The following is a 13,261-nucleotide window of genomic DNA, read 5'->3' on the forward strand; positions in this document are numbered from 1 at the left end:
CTATTCCATAAAGTTAGATCCTACAATAGTAAACAATCTACTATTGAGGAATGATGAATGAAATGCTGAGAAAAGAGAGAGTGCAACTGACAATCAAAAGGAAGCCACCAAACTTGCATTATATGAACTTTATCCCCCTTCCTAATTCGCCAAATACATCCAGAACACAAAATCTCCTTAGCTACAAAAATACTCCTCCAAACATAGGATGGTTTCCTTATTAAGTCTGAATATAGAAAATCTTCTTTAGGAAAGTAATTAGCTTTTAAAAACCCAAGCCAACGGAGATTGATGTCAAGTTAACAACCTCCACCCTTGTTTAGCAAGTAATGCCAAATTAAACAACTTCAAATTTTTAAAATACATCCCTCCTTGTAACTTAGAAACACACATTTGCTTCCAACTAATTTAATACATTTTGTGTTCTGAATTCTTTTGACCCCGCCAAAACTGAGCAAACATTGCTTCTAACTCTCCACATAACCGCTTTGGCATTAGAAAACAACTTATTGTATAAGTTGGTAAGGCTTGGGCTATTGCTTCAAATCAATATCTCCCTAACAGCTTGAGAAAGTAATTGTTCCTTCCACCCCTATAATTTACCCCACACCCTTTCTCTCAAATCTTGGAAAGTAGCACTCTTAGATCTCACCATAAATGAAGGAAGTCTCAAATATCGAGAATGGCGCTATAGAGAAGAAACATTCCAAATAGACATTATGATGTTAACCTCTTCCACACCTACAGTCGGACTTATAAGCAGTTGAGTCTTATCCAAAGTCAATTGTTGTCCAGAAGCAGTTTCATATGTAGCCAATAGTTGTCGCAAAGCTTCATTTTCAGAATGAGTGGCTTGACAAAATAGTAAGCTATCATTTTTAAAAAATAGATGACTAACCGCTGGAGCCCAAGAACAAACCTTAACTCCATTAATCAACCGGCGACTCTCAACATTCCATAGTAGAGATGATAAACATTCAGTGCATAAAACAAATAAATAAGGTGATAAAGGATTCCCTTGCCTCAATCCTCGGGATGAAGCAAAAGATGAGGTGGGAACCCCATTCAATAACACCCTGTATGAAACTGAATTGATACAAGATAGGATTAAACCCACCCAATGATGATTAAATCCAAGTTTCAGTATAACTTGTTCCAAAAAGCACCATCTACTATGTCATAAGTTTTACTCATGTCAAGCTTCACTAACATAACACATTTGCGACCTCTTTTTCTGTTCTTAATAGCATGAACATATTCAAAAGCAACCAACACATTATCTGTAATAAGGCGACCTGATACAAAAGCACTCTGACAATCTGAAACTACTTAGGGTAATATAAGTTTAAGCCTATTAACAACGATTTTAGCAATAATCTTATACACCGTATTACATAAGCTAATAGGCCTAAAATCCTTCATATTTTCAGATTTCTTCTTTTGTGGAATAAGAACCACAAAGGTCTCAATAAGATCTGCATGAATAGATCGATGAGATAAATAGGATAAAACAGACTTTGTCGCCAAACTCCTTGCCATAGACCAATATTTCTGAAAAAATAAAGGAGACATACCATTGGGACCCGGTGTCTTCAAAGGTTGCATTTGAAATAATGTGAATTTGACCTCCTCTTCAAAATATGGCTTCATTAGCTCCTCATACATAGCAGCAGTTACTTTCCATGAAATAACATCAAGAATAGCCTCCATATGACAGGGATTAGAGCTAGCGAACAACGCCTCAAAATAATCATTGACAATCTTTTCCATAGCTTGCCCCTCATGCCAAACACCCACATCATTCCGTAATTTAGTAATAAAATTTCTGGTCTTTCTTTGTGAAGCTTTTCTATGAAAGAATTTTGAATTTTCATCACCTAAAGCCAACCATAACACACAGGATCGTTGTTTTCACATTAATTCTTCCCTTTCTAATAACATGTTGATATCATAATGTAATAATTGAATATAAGACCTAGAATAACATGCTTGGGAACCACAAGTAGCACGAGATGACTCCAATATTTTATTTTTCAACTATGAATTAATATCACCAAACTGAATAGTAATCCACACTTTCAGATCATGCCGACATGATGAAATTGCAGTACACAAATCATTCACAACATCTGTGGCGCCCTCGACTCCCACGTGTTATTTTTATGGAGTTCGTGACACTGGGATGATGACCACACGGATCACGCACCCCAACGACTAGTACTCAAAGTGTGTACAACATGCAATAAATGTACACAATAATATTCGCAGCGGAGAAAATAAAAAGTCTTTTTTTATTAAGTACCAGAATTGTTCAAAAAGTAGTAAAATAACTTTACAAAAATTTTACAGTCTTCCAACAGATAATTTAAAGAAAACAAATAACATAAGGGAAACAAATCCCAAAACACTGAACAACATATCAGCAACTTAAGCTTCTGGCGGAGTCGGTCCTTCAAGTTCATACTCGGGCTCTGCGTCAAACTCTACGGCACCATAAAACGGAACCGTAGGGTAAAACATCACAATGAGATTATGACATCTCAGCAAGTAATTAACCAAAACAACATCCAAGAGATTTAAAACACATTTATATAACCACGCATCCCCATACGGACAGAATAACAACCCACATTCAATTTTCCAAAAATACTATTTTTATACTTACACCAAAAATATCATTTTTGGTCCCAATCATATTTATTATGAAATTACGCATGCACTACGGTCTCCCCTATGGACCGTCCGTACACCCTGGCTCTCTTCGTCACATCACGGGTAACGTCCGTGCATGAGACTTCGTAACGAGCAATGCCCAGTTCCGCGCCCAGCACGTACATGGCCAAACATCCTCTAACCTCGCCAGCCAAAAGGTCACGGAATCGGTACGAGACCGTTACCGTCTCGTCAGTTCCCGTCGTCGCCCTGCGACAATTCAGGGGATGTCAAGTCAATCAGTTACGTTCCCGAGTGACCAGAGGAGCTCCACCGAGATAATACCCCATCTCGGCTTGGGGTCATGATACACACGCACCCATATATTCAGTAACCAATGCAACAGACCACGTAACATCACAGCACATTTTAATAAAAACCATAAATATACAGTTCAATCATTTAATAGGAATATACAATTCATTTATAAAATTAATCCTTTATTTACAATTTCACCATTTCACAAAACAAGTCAAATCCCGTCCTCCAAACCGGCCCAAGGCCCAATTCTAACAATTACAACAGTTACGACCCAACGCTTTAACGGCCCATGGCCCAAATCCAACAGATCATTACAATCAACAGTTACAATAGAAATGACAGTTTACAAAATACAATTACAACAACTTTATTAATAAAAACTGAAAAATTATATACACACGAAGATGGGTATTTCTAAAAGATCAAGCGAAAGAACGTTTGCTCAAGGTGGCGGCTCAGCGGAACAGTGCCCAAAAATTGGGTTTTATTGCACGGCAACAACAAACACCGATCAATTTTTCCCTCAATTAGAACAAAACCAAGCATAACAAAATCTTAAGTCTCAGTTTTTAACACCCAAAACTCACAAATTTCAGAATCAAAAGCACTCGGCAAAGCCACACAACCACTCGGGTTCACCCAAAAATTCACAGACCAAACACTCCAATTACAAATGGATGAAAAGTTTAAAAGGGACATAGATTGAGGAACTCGGAAACCCTCAAAAACTTGAGAAATCCGTGGCCTTAAATAGGCCAAGTGTGGCGGTTGGAGGGACCGCGTGTCACACGGGTAGAGAAAAGAAAATCGGCAGCACAAGCCGTGGAGGAGGAGAAGCATATCGCGTGGACACGTGATGCGGCGGCAAAGTCAGCACCACCCGAAAGCCATGCCCAACGCCACCAAGAAGCTTGCGGAAGAAAGAGGTGGTGGCCGTGAGGAGCGGCACGCATGACAGCAAGCTAAGGATCCTCCACCAAACGACACCGAGAGTTCATGCAAGAAGGAGGTGGAAGAAGGAGGATTGACACACGGTAGCTGCTGGAAAAGAAGAAAACAGAATAAGGAATAAGAAGAAAGAAGAAGAAGTAGTGCGGCGCCAAATGAGAAAAGAATAAAACCCTAATTTTCCTTGACCCAAAACGGCGCCGCATTGATAAGTTGGGGGGGGGGCTGGGTTCCCACGGGCCGCACGGGCTGGGCTTCAATCACAAGGCTGGGTTCTCACGAGCCGCACAGGCTGGGCTTCAATTAAAACACACACACAACCCAAACAAAACACACACACAGCCCAAGAATAAAAACAATAAAATTCACAAGCCCAAACTAAAATAACACAATAACATAATTAAAATAATACACTAAATTTAAAAATATAAGGAAAAATATACCAAAATAAATTAAAATAAAATAACACAATTAAAATAATTAAAACTTATAAAATTCTGGGATCTCACAACATCAACGCAATTTGCTTTCTACCATGCATGAGTTATAATTTCTACACAACCCTTATTGCCCACCCACATTGCCTCAAACCGAAATGGTCTTCTCCCTCTTTGAAAATGTTCAACAGAGCCAATAATATTTAATAACATGCAGTGGTGATCAGAATGCGATGTAAGAAAATTATTTATTGTAACATGAGGGAACATAGAAAGCCAATCTGAAGAAGCAAGAAAATGATCAAGACGTTCTTCAATCAGTGCTTCTCCCTCACGTAAGTTTGACTGAGTAAATAAAGAACCATTAACATCAATCTCTTTCAGACCACATAAATCTATTACATCTAGAAAAGTACGCATTTGACCACCAACACGAACCCTACCCCCTCTTTTTTCAGCATTCAAGATAATCTCATTAAAATCACCGAAACATAACCAAGGACCATTAGCCCAACCCGACAATTGTTTCAATAAATTCCAAACTAAACATCTTTGACTAACCACAGGGTGTCCATACACTGCTGTAATTCTACTTTTTACTCCTGTGTCTCAATTCATAACTGAAGCATCAAAATGGTGCTTAGAGTAAGATAACAAAGTTAAATCCATATCCCCTTTCCAAAATAACACTAGACCTCCACTACGTCCATCACAATCCACTGCCAAAACACTAGAAAAATCCAATGAAAACTTTAAATGTTCCATAGAACATGCTGCATATTTAGTCTCCATAATGAAAACCACATAACGAGCTTCTCTTTTGGCAAAGTCTCGAAGGACTCGAACTCCCTGTGAGTTCCCAAGCCCACAGGAGTTCCAACTGAGTATTTTCATGATTGTCGGAGGGGTTAATTATCAGTCTCTACTGATTCCACAAAATCACCATTTACACTATTCGTATCAGAGGATTTGATTCTCTTTAGTTCACATAAAGTTGAATGCCCAGAGAATAACACAGAATCAACAATACTCTTAGAGGGTAATATGTTCGGACACTTACCTATAGTTCCCAGAGAGCCACCGTTGTTCCTCCCCCCCCTCCCCCCCCCCCCCCCCCCCCCCCCCCCCGAGTCGCGATCTGATCTTTTTCGCATCAAAAGCCCTAGGCTTCACGAACTACAAGTTCGTCTTTTGTGGCCATGTAAGTGGGTCTAGGCCTTCAAATGACTCAATCAATAGTGAAGAGGCCGATACTTAGGGTTGTTCAACCCAACCCGACCTCACTGTTCCAACTTGACTCGACCATATTACCCGATTAACCGAACCGGTCATTTTACCTGCTTAACCGAACCGAAAATTTTTGAAAATTACTTGATTAACCATTTTTTTTTTTTTTGTTGATATTGAAACATTTTGTCTCAGATTATTAAAACAGTGCTAATCCATGCTGTACATTTATTATGCCCACTTTCACTGAATGTCCACTTCATAATAATTGGAGATTTCCACCTTGTGAACGAGGTCTTATAAGATGGGGGGTTGTTAGGGTTCTCAGTGATGAAGGTTGGGAACGAAAAGGAAAAGTCTTCATGTTGAAGAGAGAGAAGGCACAACATAAGGGATTTGGGCAAATGAAATGTCAAAGGGGTTGGGGGAATTGTGAAGGTTGACAAAACGGTGCGTTGTGGGAGGGGTCAATAAGGCGTCGTCAAGTGGGAGTTGGGTTTAACGGTTAGTTTATTTATTGTTGGTTGTTTCATTGTATTAGGGGTAAACGGTGTAGTTTTAATATTCCATTAAACACAATGTTTAACTGCAAATATTGTATGGGGTGTATTATGTCATTTTACTTGTCAGTTTGTTTGGGGTCACGAGATAAGGCTGGGAAAGGGAATCACTGGAGCTTTATGTGAAATTTGGAATTGTCTTCTCCGTTTTGGAGGTTATGAATTCCTCGAAAATTCAAGTTATGAATTTATGGTAACCCATTTCATCATCTTCCTCCTGTCATCATGTCACTCTCACTCATTCACTGTATTGAATTCACCCAATCCAATACATGAACCGTAACACATAATTTCATTATTTTAATTATTTTGTAGCTGAATCAACCTATTCAAATTATGCTAAACCTTCGAAGTAGCAGAGTTTTGTAATTATCATTGCCAATTTGGATTTTTTTTTTATTAGCTGGGTTGTGGTTTTTCTACAAAGGATTGTGCTACGTTTTTTTTTTTTTTTTTTTTTTTTTGGCCCAGATGGTTCATCAGTCTGGTTAGAGTAATGCTAGATACAAGTTCTAAATAGACAAATTTCATACAAGTTTTTTATAAAATAATGGGTCTCACTAATAAATAATAGTTTTTTTTACACTTTTTTAAAGTAGAGTCTATTTTTTTATAAAGACTTGTATGATACTTGTCTATTTAAAACTTGTATAAATTATTTCTCGTCTAGTTAAGGGGGCCAATCGGAGGAGAGGGAGGGAGAGATGGCGGTTCAGAGGGGAGAGAGAAAGAGAGAGAGAGAGGGGCTGGTATCATAAAAGAAAATAACGTGATTCTCTGCATGCAGACGTATTGTTTACTTTAATACAACCCATACGTGTTAGCTCCTCATTCGCGAGTGTAAAATAGGGTATCTCACCCAACGGGCTGGTAGCGGCTCCCTTAGCTCTAGGAAAGCAGGAATTGGGTGATGCCTTTTGTGTTATATGTGACCACACAGAAAAGAATTAGATTGCATGTTGTTATAGATATAAAAATAATTGTTATGACAATACCTTGATTCTCGAAGATCCAATAATGATTTCTGTTGAGAATTTTGACTAATTAGCAATTGAATGTTTGTTAGTGATAGGCTGCCTTTGCCATGCGATGAGGATGTGGAAGGATTTACATACACCTTTACTCCCTCCACAAACACAAACCTTAAAACCCGTCGAGAGTCACCTTAAAAATAGCCATAGAAGGACTCGGTCTCTCTCCTTGAATTCATACCTCATTCTTCTTCCATGTTCCCACAACTACTCTCTCTCTCTCTCTCTCCAACCAAAACTCCTAACGCACCGAACATTTGTTTTCCCACGTTGGTGCTGAAGAAAGTCCATGAATGATATTACCTTCCTACTGCATGTATGAGGATTCAGTTGTAATTTGTTTTGACACATGATATTCGGCTTCGCTTCAAAATTTCCAGTCATTGAAATGCAACACCATTTTCTTGGCGGAGGAGAACTTTTTCTTCCTCAATTGCTAGTACGACATGGTTTTTCCTTTCGTCAAATGGAGTATTATCTCTAACAATAAGAAGCCTTGTGTATTTTTTAAAGATTTCGATGATTTAGAGGTTTGTGTCATAATTAAGCATCATTATCTATCAGGAAAGAGACTAGAAAAAAAGGGAAGCATTGCCAAATAAAAGAAGAAAAAGAACATTGAATTGGTATAGGAGAAGATAATGGCGTCCCTATCCAGCCAACCATCAAAGAAGAACATGCGCAGCGCAAGAGGTACTTCTGACAGTTCTCAGGGAAGTCGTAATTCCAATGGGCAAACCGTTAAATTTGCAAGACGAACTTCAAGTGGGCGATATGTAAGTCTGTCGAGAGAAGATCTTGATATGTCAGGAGAATTGTCTGGGGACTACATGAATTACACAGTACACATGCCACCAACGCCGGACAATCAGCCCATGGACACGTCGGTGGCCGCCAAGGCTGAAGAGCAGTATGTTTCGAATTCCCTTTTCACAGGAGGATTCAATAGCGTAACTCGTGCACATCTCATGGACAAGGTGATCGAGTCGGAGGTGAGTCATCCTCAGATGGCTGGAGCCAAGGGCTCTGCCTGTTCCATGCCAGCATGTGACGGCAAGGTGATGAAAGATGAGAGAGGGGCTGACGTGATCCCTTGTGATTGTAGGTGTGTGCTATTCTTTCCTATCTAACACATTGCCGGCCAATGATTAATCTCACTAATTTTTTATGCTGCTGAATTATATGCATGCTGAGAATATATAGATGATGTAAACTAGCTAGGAATAAGATGACTAAAACAATGCTGCGTTGAAACGTATTGTCTAGGTTTAAGATTTGTAGAGACTGCTTCATGGATGCCCAAAAAGGAAGTGGTTTATGCCCAGGTTGCAAGGAGCCATACAAAGCCGAAGACTATGATCAGGACGATCCACAAGATTTCTCGAGTGGAGCACTACCATTGCCAGCCCCAAATGGCACAAAGAGGGACCCTAAAAATATGTCTATGATGAAGAGGAACCAAACCGGAGAATTTGATCACAACAGGTGGTTGTTTGAGACAAAAGGCACCTATGGCGTTGGAAATGCCTATTGGCCCCAAGATGACATCTACTGTGATGGGGATGATGATGGGTTCAAGGGGGGTATGATGGAATCAATGGATAAACCTTGGAAGCCCCTAAGTCGAAAAATGCCAATTCCAGCCGCCATTATCAGTCCTTACAGGTTAATAATTAACAAATTAATTTCCAAGTTGAACTTTTAGTTTGAAATTTGTTGATCTTCTCACAAATATATGTACTTTTTCTACATGGGATTACTCTAGTTGAACAATTGATCATGATGGTACGCATATATACTTAATCAAGAAGAACTTGACATCATGCAGGTTACTAGTCCTTGTCCGTCTAGTGGTCCTATGTTTCTTTTTGCATTGGAGGCTGACACATCCAAATGAAGATGCAGTATGGTTGTGGTTGATGTCAGTGGTGTGTGAGGTGTGGTTTGCTTTCTCATGGGTCCTAGATCAGATTCCTAAGCTTTGCCCCATCAATCGATGCACAGATCTTCAAGTCCTTCACGACAAGTTTGATATGCCATCACCCGCCAATCCCACTGGTCGCTCTGACCTTCCTGGTGTTGATCTATTTGTGTCCACGGCTGATCCTGAGAAAGAACCGCCACTTGTCACTGCATGTACCATCCTTTCAATTCTAGCCGTTGATTACCCAGTGGAAAAGATTGCATGTTACGTTTCTGATGATGGAGGCGCCCTCCTTACCTTTGAGGCCATGGCCGAGGCTGCAAGCTTTGCTGACTTATGGGTTCCATTCTGTCGGAAACATAATATTGAGCCAAGAAATCCCGAGACTTATTTCAGCTTAAAAGTTGACCCAACCAAGAACAAAAGCAGGTTGGATTTTGTGAAGGATAGGAGGAAGGTGAAGAGAGAGTTTGACGAGTTCAAAGTAAGGATAAATGGGCTTCCGGACTCGATTAGGAGGAGATCAGAAGCATTCAATGCGAGGGAAGAAATGAAGATGATGAAGCACATGAGGGAAAGCGGAGCAGACCCTTTGGAGGTAATGTCGAAGGTCCAAAAAGCCACATGGATGGCTGATGCTACCCACTGGCCCGGTACTTGGACTATGCCTGCTAGTGAACATGCCAAAGGTGACCATGCAGGAATTCTTCAGGTATAAACTTGGCTTGCATAGATAACAACTTTCTTTGTTCGATAATTCATGTGTATATGTGTCACTTCAATTTGTGAAATGTTTTAACTATAAAAGAGTTACAAAAAACACCTACAAATTGGTGTAAGTTAATTTTGTATATATGTTAAACTATATAAAGATCCATTTGTTATAAAGTAGACAGAATGTATATCACAGGGATTTGAATTTTCGAGAGTATTTGTTATCAAAATTTTAGAGTCTAGAGTGAGAGAGAGATAAACATATAAAATGGATTTCACAGTATTGTTTAGCATTGAATACTGTCCGAGAAATTCGCTTGAGCAGTCATAGTTGTTGTGGGACCCACTTTGTATATATAATCTTTCTCAATTTAGGTTCTAGAGTTCGGACAAGATCAATTATAGGGGGATCTAAGTCCATATTATATTAGGCCATGTTAGTTTGTAAGGTAACATTTTGTATATTTTCTTTGCAAACTTAATAGTTCTCAATCAATTTTAGCTTATTTTAGGAAAAAATTATTGTATAGGTCCTTAGGTTTGACGTTTTTTCAAACTAACCCCTAGTGTTAAAACAAAATAAAATTAAAAAAAAAACTAATTCAAATTTACAAACTAAAACTATAAAAAGTTGAAAATTAAATAAATAAAATAAATTATTAAAAAATTAGAAAAATTAGAAAACTAGAAAGATCAAAAAGTAATTTTAAAACTTAAGTAAAAATAAACAAATAAATATGTGTAGGCCAGATTGATCCACCCTGCATGTAGTAGCCAACGATTCACAACCATCCATTAGAATTAATAACTTTTGTTAATGAATTAATAAGAGACATGAGGAGATTTAAACCAATTATAATTAGCTTTTTCTTAATGATTAATGTGTGTACGTGGGGACTATGATTTCAAATTGTTATGTATTCTGTAGCTAGCCATTATTGATTTGCACAGGTGATGTTGAAGCCCCCTAGCTGTGATCCACTAATGGGAGAGGCCGACGAAAGAATCATAGACTTCTCCGATGTGGACATACGTCTTCCCATGTTCGTTTATGTTTCACGTGAGAAACGACCAGGTTATGATCACAATAAGAAAGCCGGTGCCATGAATGCCCTTGTGCGAGCTTCTGCCGTCCTCTCCAATGGCCCATTCATTCTCAATCTTGACTGTGACCACTACATCTACAACTGCAGAGCTATTCGTGAAGGAATGTGCTTTATGATGGACCGCGGAGGTGAGAACATTTGCTACATCCAATTCCCACAAAGATTTGAAGGCATTGATCCTTCTGATCGGTATGCCAACCACAATACAGTGTTCTTCGACGGCAACATGCGCGCCCTCGACGGAGTGCAGGTATTTTTTTGGCATATATATTGGATAGAAGTAATTCTAGTAGTACGTACTTTGCTTAGAAGTTTGGGATTTACGCAACCCTCATGAATGACTACTATATATGCAGGGCCCAGTTTATGTGGGAACAGGTTGCATGTTTAGGCGGTTTGCCTTGTATGGTTTCGACCCACCAAAAACCGATGAGATTTCGCAGAGCACTGACTCTGAGATGCACACCTTAAAGGCCAATGACTTTGATCCTGATCTTGATGTGAATAGACTACCCAAGCGTTTTGGAAATTCTATAATGCTATCCGAATCCATACCTATAGCTGAGTACCACGGCCGCCCTCTGGCTGATCATTCTGCAGTTAAGTATGGTCGGCCTCCTGGTATTCTAAGGGCACCACGTGATCCTCTTGACGCCACGACTGTTGCTGAAGCTGTCTCTGTCATTTCTTGTTGGTATGCCTTTCAATAATAATAAAAAGAAAGAAAGATCAGAGTACATATATATTGTACAATACCTAATTAAACACAATAACTAACATGATAAGTACTACGTTGCATGTTACATAAACAGGTACGAGGATAAGACTGAATGGGGTGACCGAGTGGGTTGGATTTACGGTTCGGTCACGGAAGATGTTTTGACAGGATACCGAATGCACAACCGTGGGTGGCACTCAGTCTACTGCATCACTAAGCGTGATGCATTTCGCGGGTCAGCTCCGATCAACCTCACAGATAGACTCCACCAGGTGCTCCGTTGGGCTACAGGTTCCGTTGAGATTTTCTTCTCTAGAAATAATCCCTTGTTGGCTACGAGGCGCCTGATGTTTCTTCAGCGTATGGCATACCTTAACGTTGGCATTTATCCCTTCACCTCTGTATTCCTTATTGTCTATTGCTTCCTCCCTGCACTCTCTCTAATCTCTGGAAACTTCATCGTGCAAACTCTAAGCGTGGTGTTCCTCGTCTACCTACTAATAATAACAGTGTGCCTCATTTCGCTAGCCATCTTGGAGGTGAAATGGGCTGGTATAGGATTGGAAGAGTGGTGGAGGAATGAACAGTTTTGGCTCATTTCTGGAACCAGTGCACACTTGGCTGCTGTGGTGCAGGGGCTGCTCAAAGTGATTGCTGGGATTGAAATATCCTTCACTTTGACTTCAAAATCGGCAGGAGAAGACGTTGATGACATCTTTGCAGACTTGTACCTTGTGAAATGGACTTCGTTGATGATTCCACCAATTGTTATTGCAATGGTGAATATAATTGCCATTGCCATTGCATTTTCAAGGACGATCTACAGTACAGTTCCTCAATGGAGCAAGTTCGTTGGTGGAGCATTCTTTAGCTTTTGGGTGTTGGCTCATCTGTATCCTTTTGCCAAAGGTTTGATGGGGAGGAGAGGGAAGACACCAACGATTGTGTTTGTTTGGTCAGGTCTCATTGCAATTACACTTTCTTTGCTTTGGGTTGCCATTAGTCCCCCAAAAGCAAGCTCAACAGAAGCTAACGGAGGAGGGTTTCAATTCCCTTGAAACCATGACTTCAAACCTCCGCCCTTTTGGTGATCCGTCTTTCCTTACAACTTACAGGGACAAGTGACTAACTCATGTACGTACGTTAATGCAGCTGTAACATATTGGTAAATGACAGAGACAGCTTTTTAATTTATTTGTCCATATATGCAGGTACGTACATCATGAACTTCCACAAATGAATATTGTACACATTATTATTTTTTGGAAGGCTTACATATATTTTTGCAAGTGAACAAACAAGAAATTAAGGATATTCTTCGAAAATATTAATACTTCTTCAAGAGTCGTGCTTTGTATTATTGAATTATCATCATTTTTTCTTTTAGAAAAATGTAATTCGGTATTAAATTAAAATCAATGATGTATCATATAATTTCTTTGATCTTTCATAAATTTCGAGGGGTAAAATTAGCACAACAAGATCTTTAAGATAGTTTAACATGATATACTTATTATCATATTGGAATCGGAGCATCATAATATAAGTTTTCTTATTTTGAGGAAATCATAAACACAATCTTTACGTACATGTCCAAACATTTTAAACCAAAATAAAATAAAT

General features: G+C 39.2%; 1 protein-coding gene across 1 annotated transcript; it reads left to right on the top strand.

Annotated features, from left to right (window-relative positions):
- Positions 1-7,675: 7,675 nt before the first annotated feature.
- On the top strand, positions 7,676-12,828 carry LOC121246710 (cellulose synthase-like protein D4). Its single transcript, XM_041144951.1, has 6 exons — positions 7,676-8,281; positions 8,443-8,841; positions 9,005-9,812; positions 10,766-11,170; positions 11,277-11,614; positions 11,733-12,828. Exons 1-6 carry the CDS (start codon positions 7,818-7,820, stop codon positions 12,694-12,696), a joined length of 3,378 nt encoding a protein of 1,125 aa, XP_041000885.1. The 5' UTR covers positions 7,676-7,817; the 3' UTR covers positions 12,697-12,828.
- The last annotated feature ends 433 nt before the right edge of the window (positions 12,829-13,261 follow it).

Source organism: Juglans microcarpa x Juglans regia, chromosome 1S (assembly GCF_004785595.1).
Source record: "Juglans microcarpa x Juglans regia isolate MS1-56 chromosome 1S, Jm3101_v1.0, whole genome shotgun sequence".
NCBI classification, from domain to species: Eukaryota; Viridiplantae; Streptophyta; class Magnoliopsida; order Fagales; family Juglandaceae; genus Juglans; species Juglans microcarpa x Juglans regia.

What these genes read in the sequence shown, in the direction of transcription:
- LOC121246710 (XM_041144951.1), top strand. Translation starts at nt 7,818, where the DNA reads ATGGCGTCCCTATCCAGCCAACCATCAAAGAAGAACATGCGCAGCGCA. An exon ending in GCCATTATCAGTCCTTACAG is followed by an intron (nt 8,842 to 9,004) that starts GTTAATAATTAA and finishes GACATCATGCAG; the next exon opens with GTTACTAGTCCTTGTCCGTC. An exon ending in ACCATGCAGGAATTCTTCAG is followed by an intron (nt 9,813 to 10,765) that starts GTATAAACTTGG and finishes TGATTTGCACAG; the next exon opens with GTGATGTTGAAGCCCCCTAG.